Below are 24,503 nucleotides of genomic sequence, written 5' to 3'. Positions count from 1 at the left end.
CGGACATTCGCAAGAAGCTCCAAAAACTAATGTAGAAACCTGAAGGAGCTACCCTAGAGGAGATGGTTCCTTGTACTAATACAGCCTTTTACAATGGGGAACAAGAAGGGGAGATTTGGGCCCAGGAAAAGGAGAGAAGGAAGGACATCCGGCATGCCCAGGTGCCCGTCAAATACTTCCCAGGTACCAAGTGCTACATTTGCCATCCACCGGGTCAGTGGGCTAGGAACTGCCCTAACCGGACCAAGCCTCCTTGAACACCATGTTTCCATTGCAAGCAGATCGGCCACTGGGCTGGCCTCTGTCCTAAGGCCAACAACCTGGAGGAGGGGCGCCCACAGGCCAACGTGCAGCTGCTGATGGAGGAGGATTGAAGGCACCCCGTCTGGACGTCCCAGCAGCAGGGGATAGCTGTTACTGGTCTGGAGCCTAGGCTTTCCAAATGTTCCTCACAGTGGAGGAGCCACAGATCCCCCCACAGGAACCGTGGGAACAAGCCATAACCCCTGAAGTTTGGGACACAAGAGTCCCCGGCAAAGCTAAGTATGCTACCCCTGTAAAGATTTTCCTAAAAGATCCTACCCAGTTTCACCATCAGCAACAGTATCCTTTGAAACCTGAAGCTATCAAAGGATTACAACCCCTTATTAGCAAGTTCCTTCAACATGAACTTTTGGTACCTGTTAACTCCTCCTGAAGCACCCCAATATTACCAGTTAAAAAGTAAGGGCTCTCCTCAGAACGAGTCAGGGCAATTGAGCTGCCTGGGCTGGAAACGCAGAAGCAACTACGGGCGTTTCTAGACCTCACAGGGTGTTGTAGAATCTGGATTCCTAACTACGGACTCCTAGAAAAACCCCTATATGAGAACCTGAAAGGGAGGAGTGGTCTATACCCCCTACTGTGGGCCACAGAGCAGAGAGAAACAATAAACCAGCTTAAGACTCTTCTGCTTCAAGCTCCAGTGCTGGGCCTCCCAGACCCTGCAAAGAAGTTTTTCCTGTATGCTCATGAGAGAAAAGGGGTAACTCTGGGGGTGCTAGTCCAGAAGCTAGGACCTCAGCCTCAGCCAGTGGCCTACCTATCAAAGAGGTTAGCTCCTACCTCAGCAGGCTGGCCACCGTGTCTATGAGCAATGGCTGCCGTGGCCCTCTTGGTCCAAGAGGCAGTAAAGATCACCATAGGGGAACTTTAGAGGTCCTGACTAATCATCGGATCTCCGAAGTGCTACAAGCTAAAGGCTTTCTGATAGCCTCCTATTGAAGTACCAGGTTCTTCAATAGAAAACCCTGATGTCACTATCCAGACTCGTAGCACACTCAATCCAGCCACATTGCTCCCTGATCCAGGGGAAGACACTACACCCCTTCATTCCTGCTTTGAGCTGTTGTCTACTAATAACTTGCCATGACCAGATCTCAAAGACCAACCGCTGGCGCTTGCAGACTGTGTGTGGCTCTCAGATGGGAGCGGCTTTGTGATTGAGGGAGTGTGCAAGGCAGGTTATGCCACTGTCTCCCTCGACCAAGTCATTGAAGCTAACCCCCTGCCCTCGGGAACTTCAGCCCAGCTGGCTGAACTCATAGTCTTAACCCAGAGCCTTCAACTAGCAGAAGGGAAGAAACTAGCTGTAATCACTGACTCCAAATATGGGTTTCTGGTTCTCCACACCCACTCTGCTATGTGGCAGGAAATAGGATAGCCCTGGTGACTCAGGGAACCCCCATGAAGTATGGGAGCCAGCTCAAGGCACTCTTGGAAGCTGGCCGTAAACCAGCTGAAGTGGCAGTAGTGCACTGCCAAGGGCACCAGAAGCAGGACTCAGAAGTCGCTGTGGGCAACTGAGCCGCTGACAGGCCCGCCAGACAGGCAGCCCTGGGCAGCAGCCCCTCAGCCTCCGTAAATGCCCTAGTTCCCCCAAACCAGCTTCCTCTTCCAGATTACTCGCCAGAAGGAGTGGAACTAGCGAAGACTCAGGAATTCTGCCTTTGACCTGACGGATGGTGGGAGAAAGACAACAAGCTCCTCTTGCCACAAAGGTTACAGTGGAAAGTCATGAAAGCCTTCCATGACGCCACTCATCTTAGCCATAAACCCTCCTTGACCCCGCTCACTCAGCAGTTCTGTGGAGCCAACTTAACCTCAACCATCAGGTCAGTAACTTCCCATTGTCTCACCTGTCAGACCAACAGTCCCTAAGGGGCGCTCAGAAGTCACCTTGCTCAACCTGTCCAGCGCAAGAGATCCTAGCCTGGCAGATAGATTTTACCCAGGTTCCTGCTGTCCAGGGATTTAAGAATCTTATGGTGTTTATGGGATATCCCATGTGCACCGAGAAGACTCATGAAGTGGCTAAAAAATTTACTTCAAGAAGTAACTCCTTGATTTTGGCTTCCCAAATGGCTGCAGACTGATAATGGCCCTGCTTTCATCTCCCAAATAACTCAGGCAGTCTCCCAATACTTGGGAATAACCTATCGTCTCCACTGTGCCAGGAGGCCTCGGTCTTCAGGGCAGGTAGAGGGACTTAATCAACACCTGAAGTTAACCCTTAAAAAGCTGACACAAGAAACTCAGATGAGCTGGAAAGATGCACTCCCAATAGCTCTGTTATATCTTAGGAGTCCCCCACGGCTACCTACGTGTTTGAGCCCCTATGAAGTACTGTACTGGTGGTCTTTTCTTATAACGGAGCCAGCTGTAGACACTGAGGTTGCCTTGATACAGGAATATGTCACCCAAGTAGCCCAATATCAGGAGGCATTCTATCACTTTGGGCTCATCCAGGCCCAAGGGGATGAAAAGCTACCACCCTTGTGCTAGCCAGGAGACCTAGTTCTTATAGAAACTTGGAAGGACGGGTCCCCTAATTCCCAGCTTTAGCCAGTCTGGAAGGGACCTTTGCCAGTAATTCTCTCTACGCCCCCTGCTGTCAAAGTTCCAGGGCAGAGTGCTTGGATCCACCATACACAGGTGAGACCCTGGAAACTGTCACCATCAGACCCCTCCGAGGCAGAGGCTGCAGATAAATACTCCTGTGAGCCACTTAAGATGGTATTTCATCTACATACCTGGACAGATGAGGGCTATACAGACGATTCTACCTCAGACCCCTCACAGCCTTTAGGCCAGGGAATGCTTTTACCCAGTTCCTGTGGACACAGTGAACCAACACTGTTAATCCTAAGATTTATTTCCTGTGACACTAACCTAACTTCAAGGGCACTGCCACCTCACAACCTTACCCTTGTCTCACTTAAACTGTTCACCTGTTTGTCCATTGGTGTATTTTTCCTGGTTACCTAGGCCCTGAACCGAGTGTGCCAGCTCCAGGACCACCATCTCCTGGACCACCTCAACCTTATCCATCCTGGGTCCTGAATGGACAACCCCTCCAAGCAGAGTAGGAAGGGTATGGACCCAAAACCCCACCTCACCCCTTTTGTCAGCAGGAAATAGCTAGAGATGTCATCGCTCAGTACCCCAAAGATTTGGGTACATACTCTTCAGGGGGGAATGTTAGGTAGTTTAGCTTAGGGACTGGGGCATCCATTATGCATGTTCAGTGATCCAAACTACCAGCCAAGAAGGAGTGGTACACTGCATGCTCAGCGGTTCAGGCTTCCAGCCAGGAAGGGAAGGTACACCTGGGTGGGTGCTACACCTGGATTGGCCCACCTAGGCCAGGTAAATTCAATTCAGCCAATGGGGTTGACCAAGGTCGTCTACCATGCCTTCCCGTGGAATAATCGTAAGAGGCAGGCGCTCGGAGCCGAGCGTGGTGACTTTCATAAACCTCACTCGGATCACAGACCAGGCTTCTGCATAAATTCTTTCTCACATAAGGACCGAGGCATATCACTCCCCAGAGAGATCTAACACATGTACACTGCTACAGATAAGACCCTGAAATACAGGGAATCTGGGATAGATAAACCCCTCAGGGCCAACAAGTAAAGTAGAGATGCCAGGAGGATTAGGGGAGGGTGGAGGGAGAAAAGGGGAAATGATCAGGAGAATCAACTAGGACCCACCCCCAGGGGGACGAATAATGGAAAAGTGAGTGAGGGGCAATGGAGGACAATGTAAGATATGGAAAAAATCTATAACTTATCAAGGGTTTGTGAGGTGAGGGAGGGTGGGCGGGGGAGCAAGCGGGAAGAAATGGGGAGCTGATATCAGGGGCTCAAGTGGGAAGAGAATGCTTTGAAAACGATGATGGCGGTATATGTGCAGATGTGCTGGACACACTGGAGGAATGTATGGATTGTGATAAGAGATATAAGAACCCCCAATAAAAGTATTTTTTTTTAAAAAAGCAATACTAAGAAAACAAAAACTCACTTGGATCACAAACCAGACGTCTGCGTGAATTCTTTCCCATGGGAAGCCAAGGTATTTCCCACCCAGGGAATCTAACAAAACCCATGTAAAAATCGATGGGTAACGATTAGTAAGGGAGCTGTGCTGACCAGGCTTATTGGGTAACCTGCCCTGGGAAAGCAGTGTCTGGTGCCACACACTGTTCCTTCTCGGCTTTAACCAAGACAAAGCAGTATCCCCCACCCATTTTGGGGGTAGTTCTACAGATCTAACAATCCATAGTTCATTTAGATCAAACATGATTGTACAATCGGTGCCAAGAGCATTTCAAAACATTTTCTTCTCTTTGCTATCCACTCCTTTGTATCCCTGGCCTCCCTCATCCTACTCCCCCAAGAGCCCTTGTTATATTATTGTTTTTCCCCGCCCCCACCCCCATATCTCACACCATCCAATGTATCCCTTCACTGGCTATTCTCATGGTTTTCAATCCCCTCGAGTGGGGTTGTATAAGTCATCAAAGGATAAAGCAGGATTCTTAAGTTCACCCTGGACAAAGTATATTCTGGGGCGGGGTATATTGTGGAGATTCTTATGTTCACATCCACTCATGTGTGAGGCGGGCTTCCAAAACATCAGGGGGGGGGGAAATCATTAGCTTTGAATTCCATTTTTTCATGATCTTTTGGAGCCTCCAGCCAGTTGCATTTCGGGAGAAAAATGAGGTGCTTGGGAAAAGACTGACAGTTTCTACTGCCTTGGAGCCCTGATGGCATAGTGCTTACGCATTGGGCTGCCAACTGCAAGTTCAGCTTCTTGAAACCACCCGGGAGATTCACGGGAGGAAGGAGTTTTTGACCCCCTTAAGGAAACCCCCAGGGGCAGGTCTACCCTGTCCTATTGGGCCACTATGAATCCGAATGGACTTAATTGTAGCTTTCTGGTCGTCTTCTTTGGGTTTTCTTTTTATTTCTTTGGTTTTCTTAGTTGAGGGTGGTCAAACTGTTGGCATTTGGCACTTCTTTGAGGTCAGCTAGGACCCAATTGCTGTCCCTGGTAATGACTAAACTGAAGATACGATGTATCCTGATCTCCCAGAAGGCTCCAGAGCCCAGACTAACGGCACCTCTAGATAAAAGCAAATCATAGGCCCTGACCCTAATCTACATAATCAACCATCCAGAAACCACTGACTAGATTGCGGCTACAACTAAATAAAGTACAATGTCCAGACATAAGCCCATAGTTGATTAGGTTTGAACCAAACGTAATAGACTTTGGCGAGGAGGTGGGGTGTCCAATGTGGCTAAATAGAACTTCCAGTTTCCACTCTGCAATGTACAAAGCTGCAAAACGCCCCCTTTCTTCCCACCCGTATAACAAAAATAATCTTCGCACCCAGAAGCCGCCAGACACCCAGAAACTGACAAACTGCCTGAGGCCAAGTGTGAGCCAGATTCTTCTTCTGGGAAGCCCACCTGGCTCTCTCCTGGGGAATGGGAGAAGTCTGGGGACACTCCAGGTGCTGGCTGAGGGCAGGAAAACAAGAATGGCCAAGAAAACCACTCAGACCCTGCCTTCTCCCTTAAGAGCCCTGGCTGGGAGGGAGGCGTCCTCAGAGAGCCACCGTAAAATGCCATTACAATGGGGGGGGAGATAGGAGTAGCCCCAATCACAGCACTTCCCCTGCCCCCCCACCCCAATCCATGTCCCTGAAAAATGACTTTATGGTCGGGAAAGAGAGAGGAAGACACCGAGTGGCTGTAACAATGAGTGCAAACAGAGCAACAATTGTGACGATGGAGCAGGTCCGATCAGGCCGTATTTTGTTCTGTTGAACAAAGAATCACTGTGAGCTAAGAGCCCCCAATGAAATGATTAAAAAAAACCAAAAACCCGACCTGATAACACGTAGCCACGACAAAAGCTTGACTTACCTTGGCATCTACTACATACACAAAATGTCCGGGTCTAAGAAAGCAGAACAAATGAGACACCAAAAGCCAAGGAAAGAAATCTGGAAAGACAATCATCGGCACCAGACAGATATGACCCAGCTGTTGGCATGCTCAGGGAATTTTGGATGACTGCAATGACTATTGAAGGCACTGATGGAAAATGTAGGGTATCGGATAGGCAAATTTCAGACGAGAGAGAAATTATAAACTGGAAATCCAACGGAAATGGTAGAAAGCAAAACCACAGTAATAGACATGAAAAGTGCCTTAGATGAGCTTCTAAGTACACCTGGGGACTCCTCTTTATTTGACTAATCAAGATAATAAGAGAGAAGATCCACATCACCAAATAAGAATGGAGACGAGCTGTCACTACAAAACACGCAGCTATTTAAATATTTAAACACAATCATAAGCTCAGCATCTTCAAACATAAGGACCAACTCTTTGAAAACCACAGACTGCCCAAATGCAACCAAGATCTCACTCTCGCTCAAGATCTGGAGCAGGGGCTGGTGAACTGTGACTCTCAGAGTCATATGCACCTCTTTGGGTAGGTGTATGTGACTCGGAAGCGAACTTGAAAACTTTTAAAGGATATTATTCAGCTAATGGTGATTTCAATGGTTTGTAAAAATATCCTTTTGGCGCTAATGATTTTTAATTTGTTGTGAGGTACAGAATTGGCTCTTCCATCTCAAAAGTTTACCGACCCCTGATCTTAAGCCATTAGAGTGACTGACCTTGTTATTAAAAAGCCCTGAAAAAGAAGAGACCAGATCCAGGTTGTCTCTGAAGAATTCGACCAGATATTGAAAGATGGATTGTTCACAGTCTCTTCCAGATAATGGGACAGAATGGTTCCCAACTCATTTTATGAGGCAAGTACTACTCTGCTCCCAAAAAAAGACAAAAGACCGTCTCTGTCCTGGAGTTTATTTAGTCCCGGGCACCAACTTTGCAGAAAGCTCTGGTTCCCAGTGAAAGCCCTAAATCCTTTTTGTGAATCTCCACAGAAATTCAGCCTCCAGTGAATTCTTCCTGACAATTAACCAGCAGCACCAATATGCTTGTCCTCAGGCAGAGTGCACTGGGGCTCCGGTTACTGTCACTCCCCTAGTAGTCCTGGGAGAAACTGTGTAGCCTTTAGGGACTTGCCTGGTGGTGCCCTGAATGGAATTTGAGGTGACAGGGCCTCGTGGCCCTTAGTCAGTCACTTCCTGACTGCTTGGTCAAAAGGCCCTGGACAGATCTAGTAGCTCTTCTGTCTAATATAATGCACACGTCTGAGTCATCGTCCCATTCCAGTTTCTATAGTCCCCTCCCACCTGGAACAGTGATGTCTTGATCTGCTGCCAGTCGTGCTATGGGGACAGTTTCGTTTGCCTCCTGTGTTCTTTTTAAGTTTATGAATCGCTGCAAAGCCTTGAACCTCATTCTAATGGTCTCCCTCATCCAGATGCTATGTCTTTGTCTTCTCTTTTCCCATGTAAGACTTAATAAATGTTCCCTTTAAGTTAGATTTGAGGTCTCTTTGTACCCCAAAACATCTTAATATTAAAAAACAAACAAAAAACCCAGATCCACGTTCATCATAAACTTAGTTTTGATTTTCTTTAAAGAAAGAATCCAGCAAGTTGTGGGTCTCTGTTTTGTGCCAACTGGTTTCTAGGGGTGGTACTAAGTGGCCAGGCCATGGGTTCAATTCCAACACATATAGGACAGGGTTAAACTGCCCCTGTGGGTTTCTGAGACTAGCTTGTTCTGGGAGTAGACAGACTCGCCTTTCTCCCGCAGAATACCTAGTGGTTTCAAACTGCTGACCTTGTGGTTAGCGACCCAACAAGTGACCCATTACACTACCAGGACTCCAAGACCAGGGTAAGAATGGAACAATTGTTCAATGAGACAGAAAACACTAATGTAGCATTTTGCCACTTGGCTCGCCAGTGGGGCTTAGAGATAATGGGGGCATAGAGTAACGTTTCAGGGGTGAGACAGTGAGAAGCCAGGCTGAGAGTGCCAACCGAGGGGCAGGTGTTTTGGAGTTCAGTGATGCTGGGCTCTTTATTCAGCAGGATTGGAGCCCTGGTCCTGTAGCGGTAATTCCTGGGCTGCTAACCACAAGGTCACCGATTTGAGACCACCAGGCACTCTGTGAGAAGAAGATGAGGCTTTCTACTTCTGGAAAGAGTTACAGTCTGGGAAATCCACAGGGGCAGTTCAAGCCATCCTATTGAATGGCAATGAGTTCGAGTTTTACTGTTTCACTCAGTGGGGAGCTCTGGAGGACGAGTGGTTATGCATTGGGCTCCACTCTGCAAGGTCTGCAGTGTGAGACTACCAGGCGCTCCTTGGGAGAAAGTTTAGGATTTCTACTCCCATAATGAGTTACAATCTTTAAGGTAGCAGGTGAACATTGGGCCTCCACTCAAGTACTCCCTCAGTGCAGGATTTACTTGGTTCTATTAAACTGGCATTCCATGACGCTCACCTTCCCAACACGATCACTGAAGACAAAACAGGTGCATAAGCAAATGTGATGAAGAAAGCTGATGGTGCCCGGCTATCAAAAGAGATAGCCTCTGGGGTTTTAAAGGCTTGAAGGTAAACAAGCGCCCACATGGAAGAAGCACACCAGCCTGTGTGATCATGATGTGTCTGTGTTGAAGGAATTAGGTATCAGGCATCAAAGAACAAAAAGGCAACTGGACATCCCCTTACAGAAGGGTCTCAGGGAGGAGACAAGACAGTCAGGGTGCATTGTAGCAATGATGAGACACACAACTTTCCTCTAGCTCCTAAATGCTTCCTTCCACCCTCCCCCCACTATCATGATCCTAATTCTACCTTACAAAGCTGGTTAGACCAGAGGATGTACACGGGTACAGATAGGAACTGGAAACACAGGGAATCCAGGGCGGATAATCCCTTCAGGACCAGTGCTGAGAGTGTTGTTACCAGGAGGGTAGAGGGAGGCTAGGGTAGAAAGGGGTAACTGATTACAAAGATTTGCATATAACCTCCTCCCTGAGGGACAGACGACAGAAAAGTGGGTGAAGGGAGACATCAGACAGTGCAAGACATGACAAAATAATAATTTATAAATTATCAACGGTGCATGAAGGAGGGAGGAGTGGGGAGGGAGGGGGAAAATAAGGAGCTGATAATAAGGGCTCAAGTGGAAAGCAAATATTTTGAGAATAATGATGGCAACAAACTGTACGAATGTGCTTGACACAATGGATGGATGGATGGATTGTGATAAGAGTTGTACAAGTCCCCAATATAATGATTTTTTTCAAAAAATTTTTTTTCAATCTCTGAAGCCCACAGGGACAGTTCTACCCTGCCCTATAGGGTTATCATGCGGTTCCCATTGCAAGGATGCGCCCCAGGCCATTTCTGTGTGCTTTGGAAAGTTGGTTGGATTAACACTGAAACCTAAAGCAGCTATGGTGTTGTTCTGGAACAGCGGTTCTCAACCTGTGGGTCTCGACCCCTTTGATTGAGAACCGCTGGTTTAGGGTGATGAAAACATCTTGGAAAGTTTGTATGCTGAATGAAAAAGGAACCAATTATGAAAGATCTCATGATTCTATTTATATGTAATGTCCACAATAGAATTGGGAAATCCCCCGAGACAGAAGATTAGATTAGTGGCCGTGGAGAGGGGGACACTGGGGCACAGCAGTTCAGCCCTGGACTGAGGGAGAAAGTTTGGTGGAATCCCCCAGCTGCTGTAAAGGAGAAAAGTGGAGCAATCCGATTCCATATCATTTCCAGCCTTGGAAACCCTATGGGGCAGTTCTTCTCTGTCCTACAGGGTTGCTGAACTGAAAGCAACGGATTGACTTGAATATATAAATATAAATTAGTTGTTAGAGCCCAGGTGGGGTCGTGGTTATGCACTGAACTGAGATTCTCATGGTTGGCAGTTTGAAACCACCAGCGGGAGAAAGACTGGGCTTTCTACTACCATAAACAGTTACAGTCCCAGAAACCCACGGGGGTCGCTATGAGTCCGTATTGACTGTATGGCAGTGATTTGGAGTTTGGGGCGGGGAATTGGGTAAGCGGGGTTGCGTGGGGATGATGGATAATGGGCATGAGGTCTCTGCTTGGGGGAATGAAAATGTGCTGAAAGTGATATGGGGACTTGAGATGGATGAATTGTATAATATATGAAGTCTATGTTAATAAAGCTGTTAGTGAAGAAATAAAACAGGTGACTTGTCCAGCGCCACCCTTTCTGGATACACCAGGGTACTTGCTGCAAACGCGAGCACTACTTGTGCATATCTTGGTCGGAACCACGGGTGGGTGAGAGAGAGTAAAGACCCTGAAGGATTCACAGCAGTTCACAGGCAGGGTGGGCACTTGGTTGGCCTTCTAGTGCTCAGCCAAAGTCACTGTGAAGTCAGGGCAAGCGAGCCCCCCCCCCCCGCCCAAGGGAACACATGCTTGGGAACTTAGACCGGCAGCACAACAGCTGAGGTGCTTTCCACAAGCACGTGCTGACCCTAGAGCTGGGCTACAAAGACGTCTGTCCCAGGAAGGCGGCAAAACTCTTCCTGGAAGGAAAAAAAATAGAATGAAAATATAATGAAATGCTCCCATACACTTTTTGAAGCCCTTTGCTATTAGGTTTGGAAATGAAGATTTATTTCCAACCAGCGCTGGTAAGAAAAGAAGATTTATTTCCAACCAGCGCTCCTTGGATAAGGTTGCAGAGAAAGCAAGTCGCTTTCTCAAAAGCCTCGAATGGCGAGGGGAGGGGGGAGACAGGAAAAAAAAAACAAGCAAGCAGGCAATCAATCAATCAAGCAAGCAAGCGTTTGTACTGGTGGGCTGGATGCTTCGACGCTGGCGGGGGAGGCGGCAGGGGGCGCCCTCTACTCCTGCCCCGCCGCCCTGCGGGCCTCCTCCCCGCGGCTTCGCCCAGATGTCCCCGCCCCGCGCCTTCAAGGGGCCCCGGGGTCAGCCGGTCGGCGCTCCGCCGGCCGCGCGGGGTGCACGTCGGCGGCCTCCGCGTCCCAGTCGCGCAGCAGCAGGTGCGGGCGACAGCCTCGGGCCCGAGGCTCCCGGGTGCATGGAGAGTGGTGAACCATCCCCGGCGGGGGCGCCGGCCGAGGCCCCGCAGTGCCCGCCGCCGGTGGCCGTGGCCGAGGACGCGGCAGCAGAGGCCGCCCAAGGTGCCGCGGCCGAGAGTGCGGGCCGCCCCAAGCGGGCCCTGCGGCTAGTGTATGTGCGCAGCGAGAGCCCCGCGGGCGGCCCGGAGGCGGGGGCGCGCCAGTGCCTGCTGCGGGCGTGCGAGGCCGAGGGCGCCCAGCTGGTGTGTGTGCCCTTCGGGGAGCTCGACTTTGGGGAGACCGCGGTGCTGGACGCCTTCTACGACGCAGGTGAGGGCGGCCCCCACCCCACCCCGCCGGCTTCCGCTCCTTCGCCAGGTAGCTGGCAGCACGCCTTCCTCCCCGGGCGGTCCCCTCCCCATCCTCGCGCCCTGGACTGGGTCACAGAACTGTTGGGAGGGGAGAGGCGGGAGTGTTGGACTCAGTTCCGGAAAAGATCACGTCCCACCTTGACATTTAGACCCTTGATTCTTCAGCCTCCTTTCCATCAGATGCCCACAGACGGCCCCTCTCCGTCCCCCTTCCCCTCCCCCCGCCATCCACAATAGAATCACCTGGGGAGCTTATGGAGTCCCAGCCGCCGGCCATGGGCAAGCCGGGCGCCGCCCTGACCTGTGGCTTCCCAATCCCAAGCTTCTTGCTGTCCAGCGATTCCTAGGTGAGCTCCTAGAGCAGCCAGGGATGGGAACCAGTGCTTTGCGAGGACTCGCTGGGTCCAGCCTGAGTGCTCAAGCATTAGGGGTTCAGGCGGGACTAGATGGCCGAGGTCCCTGTAGTGAGAGTGCTTAAGGACTCCGGTGGCGCGGGGCATTTGCGGGACTGTCTGTGCATGGAGGTGGAGTACTTTGGAAAAGGACAGTGAGAGACGCTTCTGGGGATTCTCCATTTGCCCGAGGGCAGTTTGGGTTGGCCCCCAAAGCAAAGCTGGCCCACCTGGAACGTGGGGGTGGCGGTCTTGTTTCAATAAGTGGCAGCAGCTGCTTTTGCTGTCGAGGTGGATTCTGACATCCAGCTGCCCCGGAGAGTAGAATCGCTTCAGCGCGTTTTCTGGGCTCATCACCTTTGGGAAGACACTATCATCCCTGCCTTGTCTTTTCAACAGTTTTACTGGCACTTAATCCACATATCACACAATTCAATACTTCAGTCATATCACGACGAATTGTACAATCATGACCCCAATCAATTTTAGAACATTTTCAACCAACCCCCCCACCCGGCTTTAAAATGAGTTGTGTAATCATAATCAATTCTAGTGTTCCCTCTCACCTCCCACCTTCGTTGTTTACTCCTGAAATCCCCAGCTCCCGCCCCCCCCTTCACCCCTACCAACCCTTGCATCAGTTCTTATTGCTATTCATCTGCTCCTTCTGTGCTTCACAGACTGGGAAAAAAACAGTCAAGAGCAAAAACAAAATACCGTGGTATGGATCAACTAATATTAATAGGAAGATAAAAATACTAAAAAATGAGTAAGAAAGAAAAAAACCATCATCCCTATTTTAAAAGGCCAGGAAAGAAATTTTTGTCATGGAACAAGCAGGAAACCCTTGCACCTAGGACAAATTCAAATTGGGTCGCGAGGGAGGACACCTGGCCCAGTGTCAAGTGTTGTCCCGCTTCATCAGGACTGCAATGGCCCATGTTTGACAGTCAGGCTGTTCCAGACCCTTGCCCGTGGCTAGAGGGGATCGGCCTGCGGCTTTATCTGAGATGCTGCAGATGGGTTTTGGGCTCCCACTGCCCCCTACAGCCTTCCACAAATTGGGTATTCACTATTTAGGCTCTGATCATTTTCCCTTTGTCATATTTTGTTATTGTCGTCCTTTGATCACATAAGCGGGTGTGCTTCTTCCATGTGGGCTCAGCTGACTCCTCACTTACATGGCTGCTTGTTTGAATACACGCCTTTAAGACCCTATTCTGATTGATAGCTAGCCGTCTGCTTTCTTCACCACACCTTGCTGTAGCACCCTCGTCTGCAGTGATTAGTTCATGCCGGGAGGTGTCTCTTGACTTTTCTGATGGCTCTCAATTTCCTCTAGAAAGTGGGCGGAGACCCCCTCACCCAGAACCACTGTCCGTTTTTGCAAGCTCTCCTCCCCATCAGGTGAGAAAAACCCTTTGGGCCTCACGGACAGCTGCAGCTCTGGGAGCTGGTTGGGTGTGCAGGTCAGATGGGAATTTAAGGCTACATGGCGAGCTGAAGTACCTTTCTCGTCTGAGTTCAGACTGCGTGGGTTTGTCTGTTGGCAGTACCGTGCACCTCTTTTGAGTATAATTTTGGCTTGGTCTTGAGTACCACCCTAACCAAACCAGTCAAACTCACTACCATTGCATTGATTTAACTCCGAATGACCCTGTAAGGGTGGCAGAGTAGACCGAACTGCCCTATGGATTTCCAAAGCTATCAATCCCCTCCCCAACATTTTTATTGGCAAGTAATTTACATATCATATAATTCAATAGTTTAATCCTTCAGCCACATCAAGGCGAATTGTACGATCACCCCCATATCAATCAAACTCTTTCTTTTTATAGAACTGTCTATCTTTATGGGAGAAAAAGGTCTCATCTTTCTCCCAGCTGGTGGGTTCAAACTGCTGACCTTGCTGCTCCCTCAGACTCTCTGCCATCGAGTTGATTAGGACTCGTAGCAACCCTGTAAGACAGAACTGCCCCTGTGGGGCTTTCCCTCAAGTATCTTCCTATCACTCACTGCCATCAAGTCAGTATTGACTCAGAGGGACCCTAGAGGACAGGGTAGCAGTGCCCCTTTCCGTTTCCAAGACTGGAACTTTTCACGGGAATAGAAAGCCTCAACTTCTTACTGTCTCCCTAGGTCAGGCATCCTCAAACTGCGGCCCGCGGGCCACCTGCAGTCCGCCAAAGACATTTATGTAGCCCGCCAGGTGTTTTTGCCCCATTTGTTATTTTTTTACTTCAAAATAAGGTATGTGCAGTGTGCATAGGAATTTGTTCATAGTTTAAAAAAAAAACCAAAACGATAGTCTGGCCCTCCAGGGGATCTGAGGGAGAGTGAACTGGCCACCTGTTTTAAAAGTTTTAGGATCCCTGCCCTAGGTGATGCAAATAGTTAGCAACACTCAGCTGCTGAGCTTCAGGCCCATACAGGGGTGCCTCAGAAGAAAGGTCTGGCAACTGACTGCAAAAAAGCCTTTAGCCATGGACAACCGGACGGAGCCCAGTTCTATCAGACACAGGGCTCACCCTGTGTTAGAACCGACTCCAGGGCAGCTTTTTTTCAAATTTGGGTCTTGGATGCATCCTTTTTTTTGCCAGCAAGGCAATTTGGTCTGGGACTCCCTACAAGGTTTCCAGGGCTGCAGATCTTTACAGAGACAGACCACCACATCTTTCACCGTGGAGTGGATGGCTGGTTCCAAGTGATGGATGGCCTTTCGACTAGTTAGTGGCCCACACTTACCACAGTGTCCCAGTGTCCCTCCAGGGTTCCTGATTTGGTATTGCATCATTCAAATTGTCATCATAGATTTGTAACAGGCTCCCCTCAGTGGGTTTAGGGGTTAAACAGGTACCCCGCCATCCCTGGTTTCCTGGTCCCCAACAATCAGGTTTTGACTTCCACTAGAGCAGTGGTTCTCAACCTTCCTAATGCCTCGACCCTTTGATACAGTTCCTCATGTTGTGGTGTCCCCCCCCACCATAAAAATATTTTTGTTGTTACTTAGTAACTGTCATTTTGCTACTGTTATGAATCAGGGGTCCCCTGTGAAAGGGTCCTTCGACCCACAGGTTGAGAACCGCTCTAAAGGGAGAGGGGCTTGCCCTTACATTCTCAACTCTAGGGTCGGCAAAGGGCCGCTCGAAAGCCTGGCGCATATGTGGCGCTGCAGGGACGAGAAACATGAAAATGATCATTCAGATAATAGTGATTGTGTTTGTAAAAAAAGATATTTATTTCTGGCTCTTGAATGATTCTAAATTGTTGTGAGGGACAGGATTGGCTCTTCTGTCTCAAAAGTTGCCGACTCCTGTTCTAGGCTGTTAGAACATGCGGGTTATGGACACTTTCATTAGTTACAGTTCAGTAATAAAAATAATGAGGGATTCACATTTGCCAGGACTCCAGCGCCACAAGAGGCTGCCAGCTTGGGCTGCCGAGATTGAGAAGGTTTGCTTCCCAGGCGGACAGGGCCACTGTTGGGGAGCAGGGCCTCAACTGCCATTTCCCCCTTGGTCCTGGTTGCTGGTGCTATGCACACACTCACACCCACAACCCTTTGCCATGTCGATGTTTTCTGAAGGTACAATACCTCGACACTAATTAGCATTCATCATGTTCAACCATCACGATTTCCAAATCTTCCCATCATCCTCCATCGCAGGAAGCTCCGTGCCTCCTACGCATGGCTGCCCTCGTTCCTCCTCTCACCTGCCCTGGTCACCAGCCGTGAACGATGGGAGTTCTTCCTCTCCATAGTCCACGGAAGCGGGAGCACACCGTGCGAGGGGGCTTCCCAGGATTTGCAGAAAGATTCCAATACCTTTTCATCCCATTTTCCATGACGTTCTGGAAGTCTCTCCCCCGTTTTCTCTTTGGGGATTGACTTCTCTCCACGTGCCCTTTCCACGGTCCGTCATGCCATAGCACGTATGTAGCCTTCATAGCTCTTTGTGGGTGAGCGTTTCGATCGTCACCGCCTTGGCTATGGTGAAGGCCACATATATTGGGGCGGAGTGAGGGATCATGGCTATAAACTTTCGAGCCTTCCGTATCTCCTCAAAGCACAGCAAGGCTTATAGGGCTGACTGTGATTCCCCCCTCCCCCACCCCCAGGGACCGTTTGTGACATCTTGTTTGAGGCCGTTTTTGTTGTTAGGCGCTGGCCAGTCGGTTCCAGCTGGGGGCCGAAACCCCGTGGACAACACTTCCTGGCCCTGCCCCATTCCCACAATGGTTACATTGGAGCCCATTTTTGGCTGTTCCGCTCTAATCCATTGCATTGAGGGTCTCATCCCCCTCCCCTCCCCCAGGTCCCTCTGCTTTACCAAGCATCGATGGCCCCCTCCAGGGGCTGATCTCTTCCGGAAGACATGTCCAAAGTCCTTGTGAGAAGGCAATCAATTGTCATCTTCATTTATTATTTGTAAAATCATTGTATTGGGGGGGGGCGGCTCATACAGCTCTTATCACAATCCATCCATCCATTGGGTCAAGCACAATTTGTGTTGCCATCATCATTTTCAAAATATTTTCAGCTCCTTATTTTTCCCCCTCCCTCCCTCATGAACCCTTGATAATTTATACATTTTTTTCTATGTCTTACACTGACTGATGTCTCCCTTCACCCACAGGGAGGGGGTTAGGTAGATTCTTGTGATCTGTTCCCCCCTTCTACCCCACATTCCCCTTCCCCTCCTGGTATCACTACTCTCATTATTGGTCCTGAGGGATTATCTGTCCTGGATTTCCCTGTGTTTCCAGCTCTGATCTGTACGCAGGTAGTGCTCTGGTCTAGCTGGATTTGTGAGGTAGGATTGGGGTCATGATAGTGGGGGGGGCAAGCATTAAAGAGGAAAGTTGTATGTTTCATCACCGTCCTCCATTCCAAGGAGTACCCCACTCTACTTCTTCCAAGAGCCCTATAGACAAAAATTTCTCTCTCGGAAGAAACTCGAGCCTGTACCTGAGATGATGTCACCAGTGCCTGAGTGGCTTGATGAGTTGCAGGACAGCCACAGGCCGATGTTAAGCTCTGATATGTGGACACAGTGGTGGTTTGATGTCCTGGTTTTACCTGGTTACTTCCGGGCTCTGGAGAGCAAAACAGGGCTCCCTCTTTTTTTTTTTCTTTTCTTCCCCACATGAAATGCCTTCTCTGTCTACTTCGACTCCTTTTGTTTAATTGCCCATCTCCACAGAGAAGTCAGTCTCGACTCAGGTGGAATTTGGACCACATCTCCGGCGGGCAACTGCCTCTACTTCTTTTCTCCTGCTTCTTTCCACGTGCTCAGGGCCAGTGAAACCTTGGGAAAGGTCCACAGGAAGGGAACCAAGCTCACCTGGTCACATGCTTGCCAAAACATTTTTACCTGTTCTCCCTGGAGGCTGTCACAGGATGCTGTATGGAGGTCAAACATCAACCCCCCACCCCCACTAGTGTACCACCTTCACGATGTTGGCTTCCTTTCCAGGTAGTGACCAAGTGAAGTTCAGGCGTCCCCTGAGTGGCTAATTCTCAGGTGGCTTGAGTTAGTTATTAACCTTGAAAATGACAAGAACAGCCCTATTGGGAACCATCTCAAGCATGAGATAGCTGCTCCGTTTGGGTTTTTCTTATTTTCATTTGTGAAACCTATTGAATTACTGTTGTCCTGTGGGGACCCGGCTTCCGATGTTTGCCCCCTCCTCCAGCCATGTTTGCAGCCAGTCCCTGGGAAACACATCCAATCCTGTGTCTTTAAGTCTTTATATTGAGTTTGTAGGCTAGCTGAAGCAGGTGCACACTGTTGTTTGAGGAGAGGAGTCCTGATGGTGTAGTGGGATATGCGTTGGGCTGTTCACTATGAGGTTAGCAGTTTGAAACCACCAGCTGCTTTGCGGGAGAAAGAATGAGGCTTTCAGCTTCCATAAAGAGTTACCATCTTGGAAACCCACAGGGGCAGTCCTACCTTGCCCCAAACGGCCACCAAGAGTTAGAATCGACTCGGTGGCAGTGCCTTTTCTTGTGACAGAGGAGCCCTGGTGATGTAGCGAGTTACAGGTTGTGTTGCTAACTGGAAAGGTTGGTCATTCGAATCCACCAGCTGCTCCTTAGGAGAAAGGCCAGGCTGCGTCTGCTCCTGTAAGATTGACAGCCTGGAAACCCCCTAGGGGCCCAGGCCGACTCTGTCTCATAGGGTCGCTATGAATCAGAATGGCCTTGACAACAAGAGGCAACACGGTTTGGCATCCAGCAAGCTTCTCCATGGGAGGGAGCAGATCGGTTTGTCTTTGCTTCTGTCTCGTGTGATTCTAGATGAACCCCAAGTGGAGCGATGTCTGCCACTTGGCTGCTACTGTTGAGACCAAGCAAAACTTGTCTGGTGTCCTCAAAAGGAACCCAGAATGTAGCTTTTTGGTGAACCACGTGGAAAATGGTGGCTGGGGCAATTCTGTGTTTTTAAAGAAGCCATTCCAATGACACAGCTCTGAATCAGACGTGCTCTGAGTGGTGCAGATAGGACAGAGTGACTAGGAGTGCTTTCACTGGACACAGGGGCATGGACACAGACGGGAGTTTCCATTTTGTGATGTCACTATAGGCTATGGCTTGTTTGTTTTTGCTGTTTGTCCACGCTTTCGACCACCAAGTCCTTTCTCTGCTATGTGGGGGTTTTATTTGAAATCAAGTGCAGAAAGAGATGAAAGCTGGAGCCTTTTCTCTCTCTTCTTGCTGCTGGGGGACAGTAGCCCTGTGGGCCCCGGCCACGCAGCACTCGTGCACGTTCGAGAAGCAGGTCCATGAGGCTGGGGTCGCACCTCTGCTGCACCTGGCCGCTGGCTCTCTGGTCCTTGAACAGCTGCTGCCGCTGCTGCCACTGGCTCAGCCCTGAGTGGAACTTTCCTCACCCTCCCTCACACGGGCGGGACTGACTGAGCAAGGAAGCATCGCACCTGCAGCATGGGAGGCGTTGATGCTTGAGCTTTGAGCGCAGTGTAGATTGAATGGGCATTTGTGGCTGACTTGGTCCCCTTCGTGCTGTGAATTACCGTATATACTAAAGTATAAGCCGAGTTTTCCAGCACATTTTAAATGCTGTTTCTGTGGTAAAATTAGGTGCCCTGGCTGATATTCGGGCCAGCGTATACTCAAGTATATATGGTATTACTAGGGTAAAATGGGGCTTCAGTTCCTATTAGTCAACCTTATAAACACATCTTGAAGTACAAACAATACCGTTTATTTTTAAAGCTTTTCAAGGCAGGAGAGATTTAAGTTCTGATCAAAAAAGGCGGTTGAAGGAGACTGGGAAAGCTCCCTGGGACTGGGCTAAAATGCATGCAAGGGATTCTGGGTGTCCACGCACCACGCTGTCCTGTTGCTTTGTGCCTTTTTGTGCCATTGCTCTCTTTCATGCTAAGTCCTGTTCCTTGCCCCCCACCCCAAACCTGGTGGAATTTTGCTAAATGGCAGTAGGGTAGGCTTGGTTGGGATTTCCCCCAGTACAACTGGTGTAGCCATTCTTCTGTTTATAGTGTTGGGGGTAAAATGACTCAAAAAAAAATCTACTCCCAATCAAGAAAACCTTGACACCCACCCACACCACACGGACACCACAGCACACCTGCCCCAGGGGTGGGCTGCATCCCAGGCCCTCCCTGATGGAACCTGACCCGTCACGTGGTGGGGTAGCTAGAAGTCATTCAATCATTCACTCCAGGTTTTCCAGATAGAGTTGCTAATTTTCTTTTTCTTAATCATTTTATGGGGGGCTCATACAACTCGTAATCACAACCCATGTATACATCAATTGTATAAAGCACACTTGTACATTCCTTACCCTCATCATTCTCAAAACATTTGGTCTCCATGTAAGCCCCTGGTATCAGCTCCTCATTTTTCCCCCTCCCTCATGAACCTTTGAGAATTTATGAATTATTTTGGCGAGTTGCTAATTTTCTACTACCTTTATGATCAGATCCCTGTAGCTATGCGGAAGCCCTTGCTCTCAATTGAGAGGTGGTCCTCCTGGGTGCTCCCATTGCAAACATGAAGGTGCCCAGGTTCTGGAGGCAAATGTCCTGATTTCTATGCTGCTCGACAGGTGAGACAGTGTCTCATCAGCGAATTCTCACTGAAACAACAGGGGAACAAGGAAGCCCCTGATATTCGCCTTTTTATGCTCGTCTTTATAATCCTCCCATGGTGTTGTCATTACTGTGTCTGCCTTTTGCTAGCCGAGTTCCCAAGCTCAATACCACCACGGGTTCGGATGCGTAGCAACCTTACATAGGGCGCTGCATAAGCTGCCTAAACATCTAGAAGATCCACAGGGAAATGCAAAGCAGTACTACAGTACCGCTGGGTTCAACAGGTCAGGGCAATACCTGCCTTGGGGAATAATCTTGAACCCCCTACACTGAGGTGATCTGGTTCTCTTCGCAAGGAGTTCCTCACAGGGATTTTCCTGGCCATCGGGACGTCTGGAGGGTGTTTTCAGTGTCCCTGCCCTGCACTGTTTGGTAGCTCGGGACCCAATTTCATCTCAGCCAACCCTTAAGGAAGTCCCTTCCCTCTGGGACCTGATCATTTCCCGGGGTCCTCAAACTTTTTAAACAGGGGACCGGTTCACTGTCCGTCTTCCAGACCCGTTGGAGGGCCGCACTGTAGTTTAAAAAAAAAAACTGAACAAATTCCTATGCACACTCCACATATCTTATTTTTAAGTAAAAACAAAAGGGGGAAAAACACCCGGTGGGCCGGATAAATGTCCTCGGGAGGCCGCAGTTTGTGGACCCCTGATAAGTTTTTAGCTAAAGGTTTTCTTTCAAGGCCTATGGAATTTCTCCTGAGTTTCAGTCAGTGACAGCAGTAAACATTTACATGCTAATTCAGTCCTTTTAGTAATGGGCCCAGCTTATTTCCCAGCTGCCTAATACACTCACCTCTTGCCCTCATAATGCCTTTGGATGAAGCCTTGTTTGTGAATCGGTTGCAAGGACTGATGGAACTGCCAGTATTTAGCATGCAAGACTGTTCATTCTGTTTGATTTCTTGGGGACAAACCCACCCCCATCAGCCATTTTTTTCTCATCGGTCTCAATCAATAGCTATATTTTTAACCTCCAGGGGGAAAATGCGGTCCGCACCCCCTTTGTTTATTCAAACGCAGACAGGGTAAACTGGTCGGGAACAGGAGACTTGCCTTGTGTGGTCACTACCTTGCACATGCCAGAATTCACTTGGGCTAGTTAGATGTTTCCGTCCGCCCTGGCCCCACCCTCTCTGTTGTTGGGAAAATGCACACACAAAATCTATCCATGCCACCATTTGTACATGGCAAGCCATGAATGACGTGCTTCAGGTGGCACAGCTGTTCTTGCTTACCTTGTCCGCACAGCTCCGGCGCGCATGTCACCTCAGTGCCTCCTGAGCAAAATCTCGCCTTCCCGCCTCACTTTGGGGGTGGGGCCACTACATTTTAGTGCCTTTGTATTTGTTTATTTCACATAAGGGAATCCGACTGGTTTGTCCTTTTGTGACAGACTGCTTTTCCTCAGCATCATGTTTGCAAAGGGGGGGGGTCGTCACCCCTATTGTGGCATGCTGTCTCTTAGTTCGCCCACAGCAGTGGTTCTCAACCTGTGGGTCGTGACCCCTTGGGGGGCTGTTGAACAACCCTTGCACAAGGGTCACCTGATTCATCACAGTAGCAAAATGACCGTGATGAAGTAGCAATGGAAATCATGTTATGGTTGGGGGAGGGGTCACCACCACACGAGGAAATGTATTTAAGGGTCCTGGCATGAGGAAGGCTGTGAACCACTGTCCTATAGGCAGTTCCATTTATCCAGGCGCCTGTGGGTGGGCAGTTGCTGTTGATGGGCAGTGTGGATGTTTCCACCCGTGGGTGATTGGGAAAAGCTGGCTGTGGTGAACCCTGGGCGGCAGTTGTCCGTGTGCAGTCCTGCCTGCACTTCTGGGTCGAGCCCTACAATTGGGGTGGCTGGACCCTATGAGTCATATGCTGATTCATCCGGTAAGTTAAATTTTTTTCTGGGAACTGCCAAATTGTCCCCAGTGGCTGTACCATTTTCTATTCCCACTAACCATGAATGAAAGTTCTACTTTGGCCATATCTTCGCCAACACCTGTCATTTTCTTTAAAATACTGGCTTGAGTAGGTAAAGCATCTCCAGGGGATTTCGATTGGCATCTCCCTCATGGCTAAGGCTTGGGGAACCTGTTGGCCACTTCAATAGCCTGTTCAGTGAGGTGTTTGCTCAAGGCCATTTGTGGATTGGATCATCTTTTTGTTCTCTTTGGGTGTCTTCATAGTCTCCATACCCAACTGTTTTCTGCCTTCCTGTAGTCTTCAACTAATGGTGTCTTGGAGAGGTGTTGGAAAGCTAAACAAATGTTGGATTTGGGGAGTATTCTACAGCCCTCCGGGGAAACGAATTCCAAAGCTGCCAGCAAATGTGCAGAGAAAACAGTAAGAGTCCCCCAACCCGTCAGGAATCCTTACCACAAAATCCTTAGTCAAGAAAGATTTAGACATCATTAGAAAGAGCAGCGCTGTGTGGTATGCGTTCAGCTGCTCACCACAAGATCAGCAGTTGGAAACCACCCGCCGCTCCACAAGAGAAAGAGGAGGCTTTACACTCCCATGAAGATGTGTAGTCTTGGAAACCCTCAGGGGCAGTCCTGCCCTGTCCTATAGGGTCACTGTGAGGGCCTGAGGGCCAAGAGAGTTTGAGAAGGATGGAGAGTAAAAGCAAAACCGAGAGAGAAACTGCAGCCAGTGTTCCCAGAGCCAGAAGTCTGAATCGCTAGAAGGCTGGCAAGTATAGAGGTCAATGGAACAGCATTTCCACGTCTGTCCTCAGGGTCTCCTACCAATCTGCCTGGCCGTCGGTCAGCCATCTTTATTAATTGACCTTCTGTGTGAGACTGGGTTGACTATAGAAACAAATCTAGTGACACCAATGTATAAGAAAGAGCTTTAGATCAGGCTTATTTATCAAGAGAGCTCAGTCCAACTTCTGTCCGTCAGTCCCTATGCAGATCGATGCAGCCACGCAGTGATACAGAATGCAGGAGGATCACAGACCAGTGGGGGCAGGGTTGTACGGATCCAAGGTTGGTGGGAAGGTTCCCGGGCCTCCTTATGAGAAGGCCACATCCATGCAGAGGCATCAATCAGGTCCCATGTGTGCTAACCCCCCATACACTTTCTTTGTTAAAAAGTCATTTTATTGGGAAATTTACAGCTCTTATCACAATCCATACCTCCCCCCATTGTGTCAAGCACATTTGTTGCCATCATCATTTTCAAAACATATTCTTTCTAGTTGAGCTCCTCATTTTTTCCTCTCCTTCCCTCATGAACCCTTGATAATTTATAAATTATTTTTTTCATGTCTTACACCAACTGCTGTCTCCCTTCACCCACTTTTCTGTTGTCCATCCCCCCTGGGAGGGGGTTATAGGTAGATCCTTGTGATCGGTTCACCCTGTCTTCCCTCACCCTCTTGGTATCACATCAAGATTTGAAGCCTCGGAAATCATAGGGGCAGTTCTAGTCTCTTCTGTATAGGGTCCCTCTGTGTGAGAATCGACTTGCTGGCAGTGAGTGGGGAGTTTGAATGTAGGTCCCGGCCAGTCAATCTTGAGAAAAGCGTAACAGACAGCTGATGGTGACCAGTGGGGCTTGCCATCTGCTAAGTCTGTACGCTGCTGCCACTTCCTCAGCGCTCCTCCTCGGGGGAAAGACTGCAAATCTGGCTGCTGGTGACCCCTCTTGATGGGTGTCCAAAGTCTTCAGGTCCTCCAAAGTTGTAAGGGGTGACAGATCGTTCACTTCCCTCGGCCACCATGCCCCTTGATCTTGTTGTCCCAATGCACTTGCTCCCTCAATGGGACAGTAACCCCAGAGCTAGTGGGTAGCTAACCCCAGAGCTAGTGGTTCAAACCCCACCAGCAACTCTGTGGGAGACTGTCAATTCCTGTCAAGATCCACAGCCTTTGAACCCCAGCAGGGAAAGTTCTGTTTAGTCCTACATAGGGTTATAGAGCAGCGGTTCTCAACCTGTAGGTCTCGACCCCTTTTGGAGGGGGGGTGTCAAATGACCCTTTCACAGGGGTCACCCGATTCATCCCAGTAGCAAAATGACAGTGATGAAGTAGCAACGGAAATAATGTTATGGTTGAGGGGTCACCACCACATTGACTCAGTGGCAGTGGGTTGGGTCGGGTTTCTTTTTGTCTTGTTCCTATTGAAACAAGAACGCAGATCAACAGTGCTTTGGTTTCTAGGCCCCGTTGACAACCATCAGTTTCGCGCTTTGATGGTCTTGTCTTTTGCCAAGTGACTCCTCTCCACCCTGCCCTTCTCATTA

General features: G+C 49.3%; 1 protein-coding gene across 1 annotated transcript in view; it reads left to right on the top strand.

Annotated features, from left to right (window-relative positions):
• Nucleotides 1-11,373: 11,373 nt before the first annotated feature.
• Nucleotides 11,374-24,503, top strand: part of MAP3K15 (mitogen-activated protein kinase kinase kinase 15) — a 95,739-nt gene continuing 82,609 nt past the window's right edge. The window contains exon 1 of the mRNA XM_075538821.1: nucleotides 11,374-11,683. Coding sequence (XP_075394936.1) covers nucleotides 11,374-11,683 — 310 coding nt within the window. The remainder of the gene's footprint in view (nucleotides 11,684-24,503) is intronic.

The sequence above is a fragment of the Tenrec ecaudatus genome, chromosome X, assembly GCF_050624435.1.
Source record: "Tenrec ecaudatus isolate mTenEca1 chromosome X, mTenEca1.hap1, whole genome shotgun sequence".
NCBI lineage: Eukaryota > Metazoa > Chordata > Mammalia > Afrosoricida > Tenrecidae > Tenrec > Tenrec ecaudatus.
Note: the sequence above shows the minus strand (reverse complement) of the source record. Positions and strands in the feature narration are given on the sequence as shown.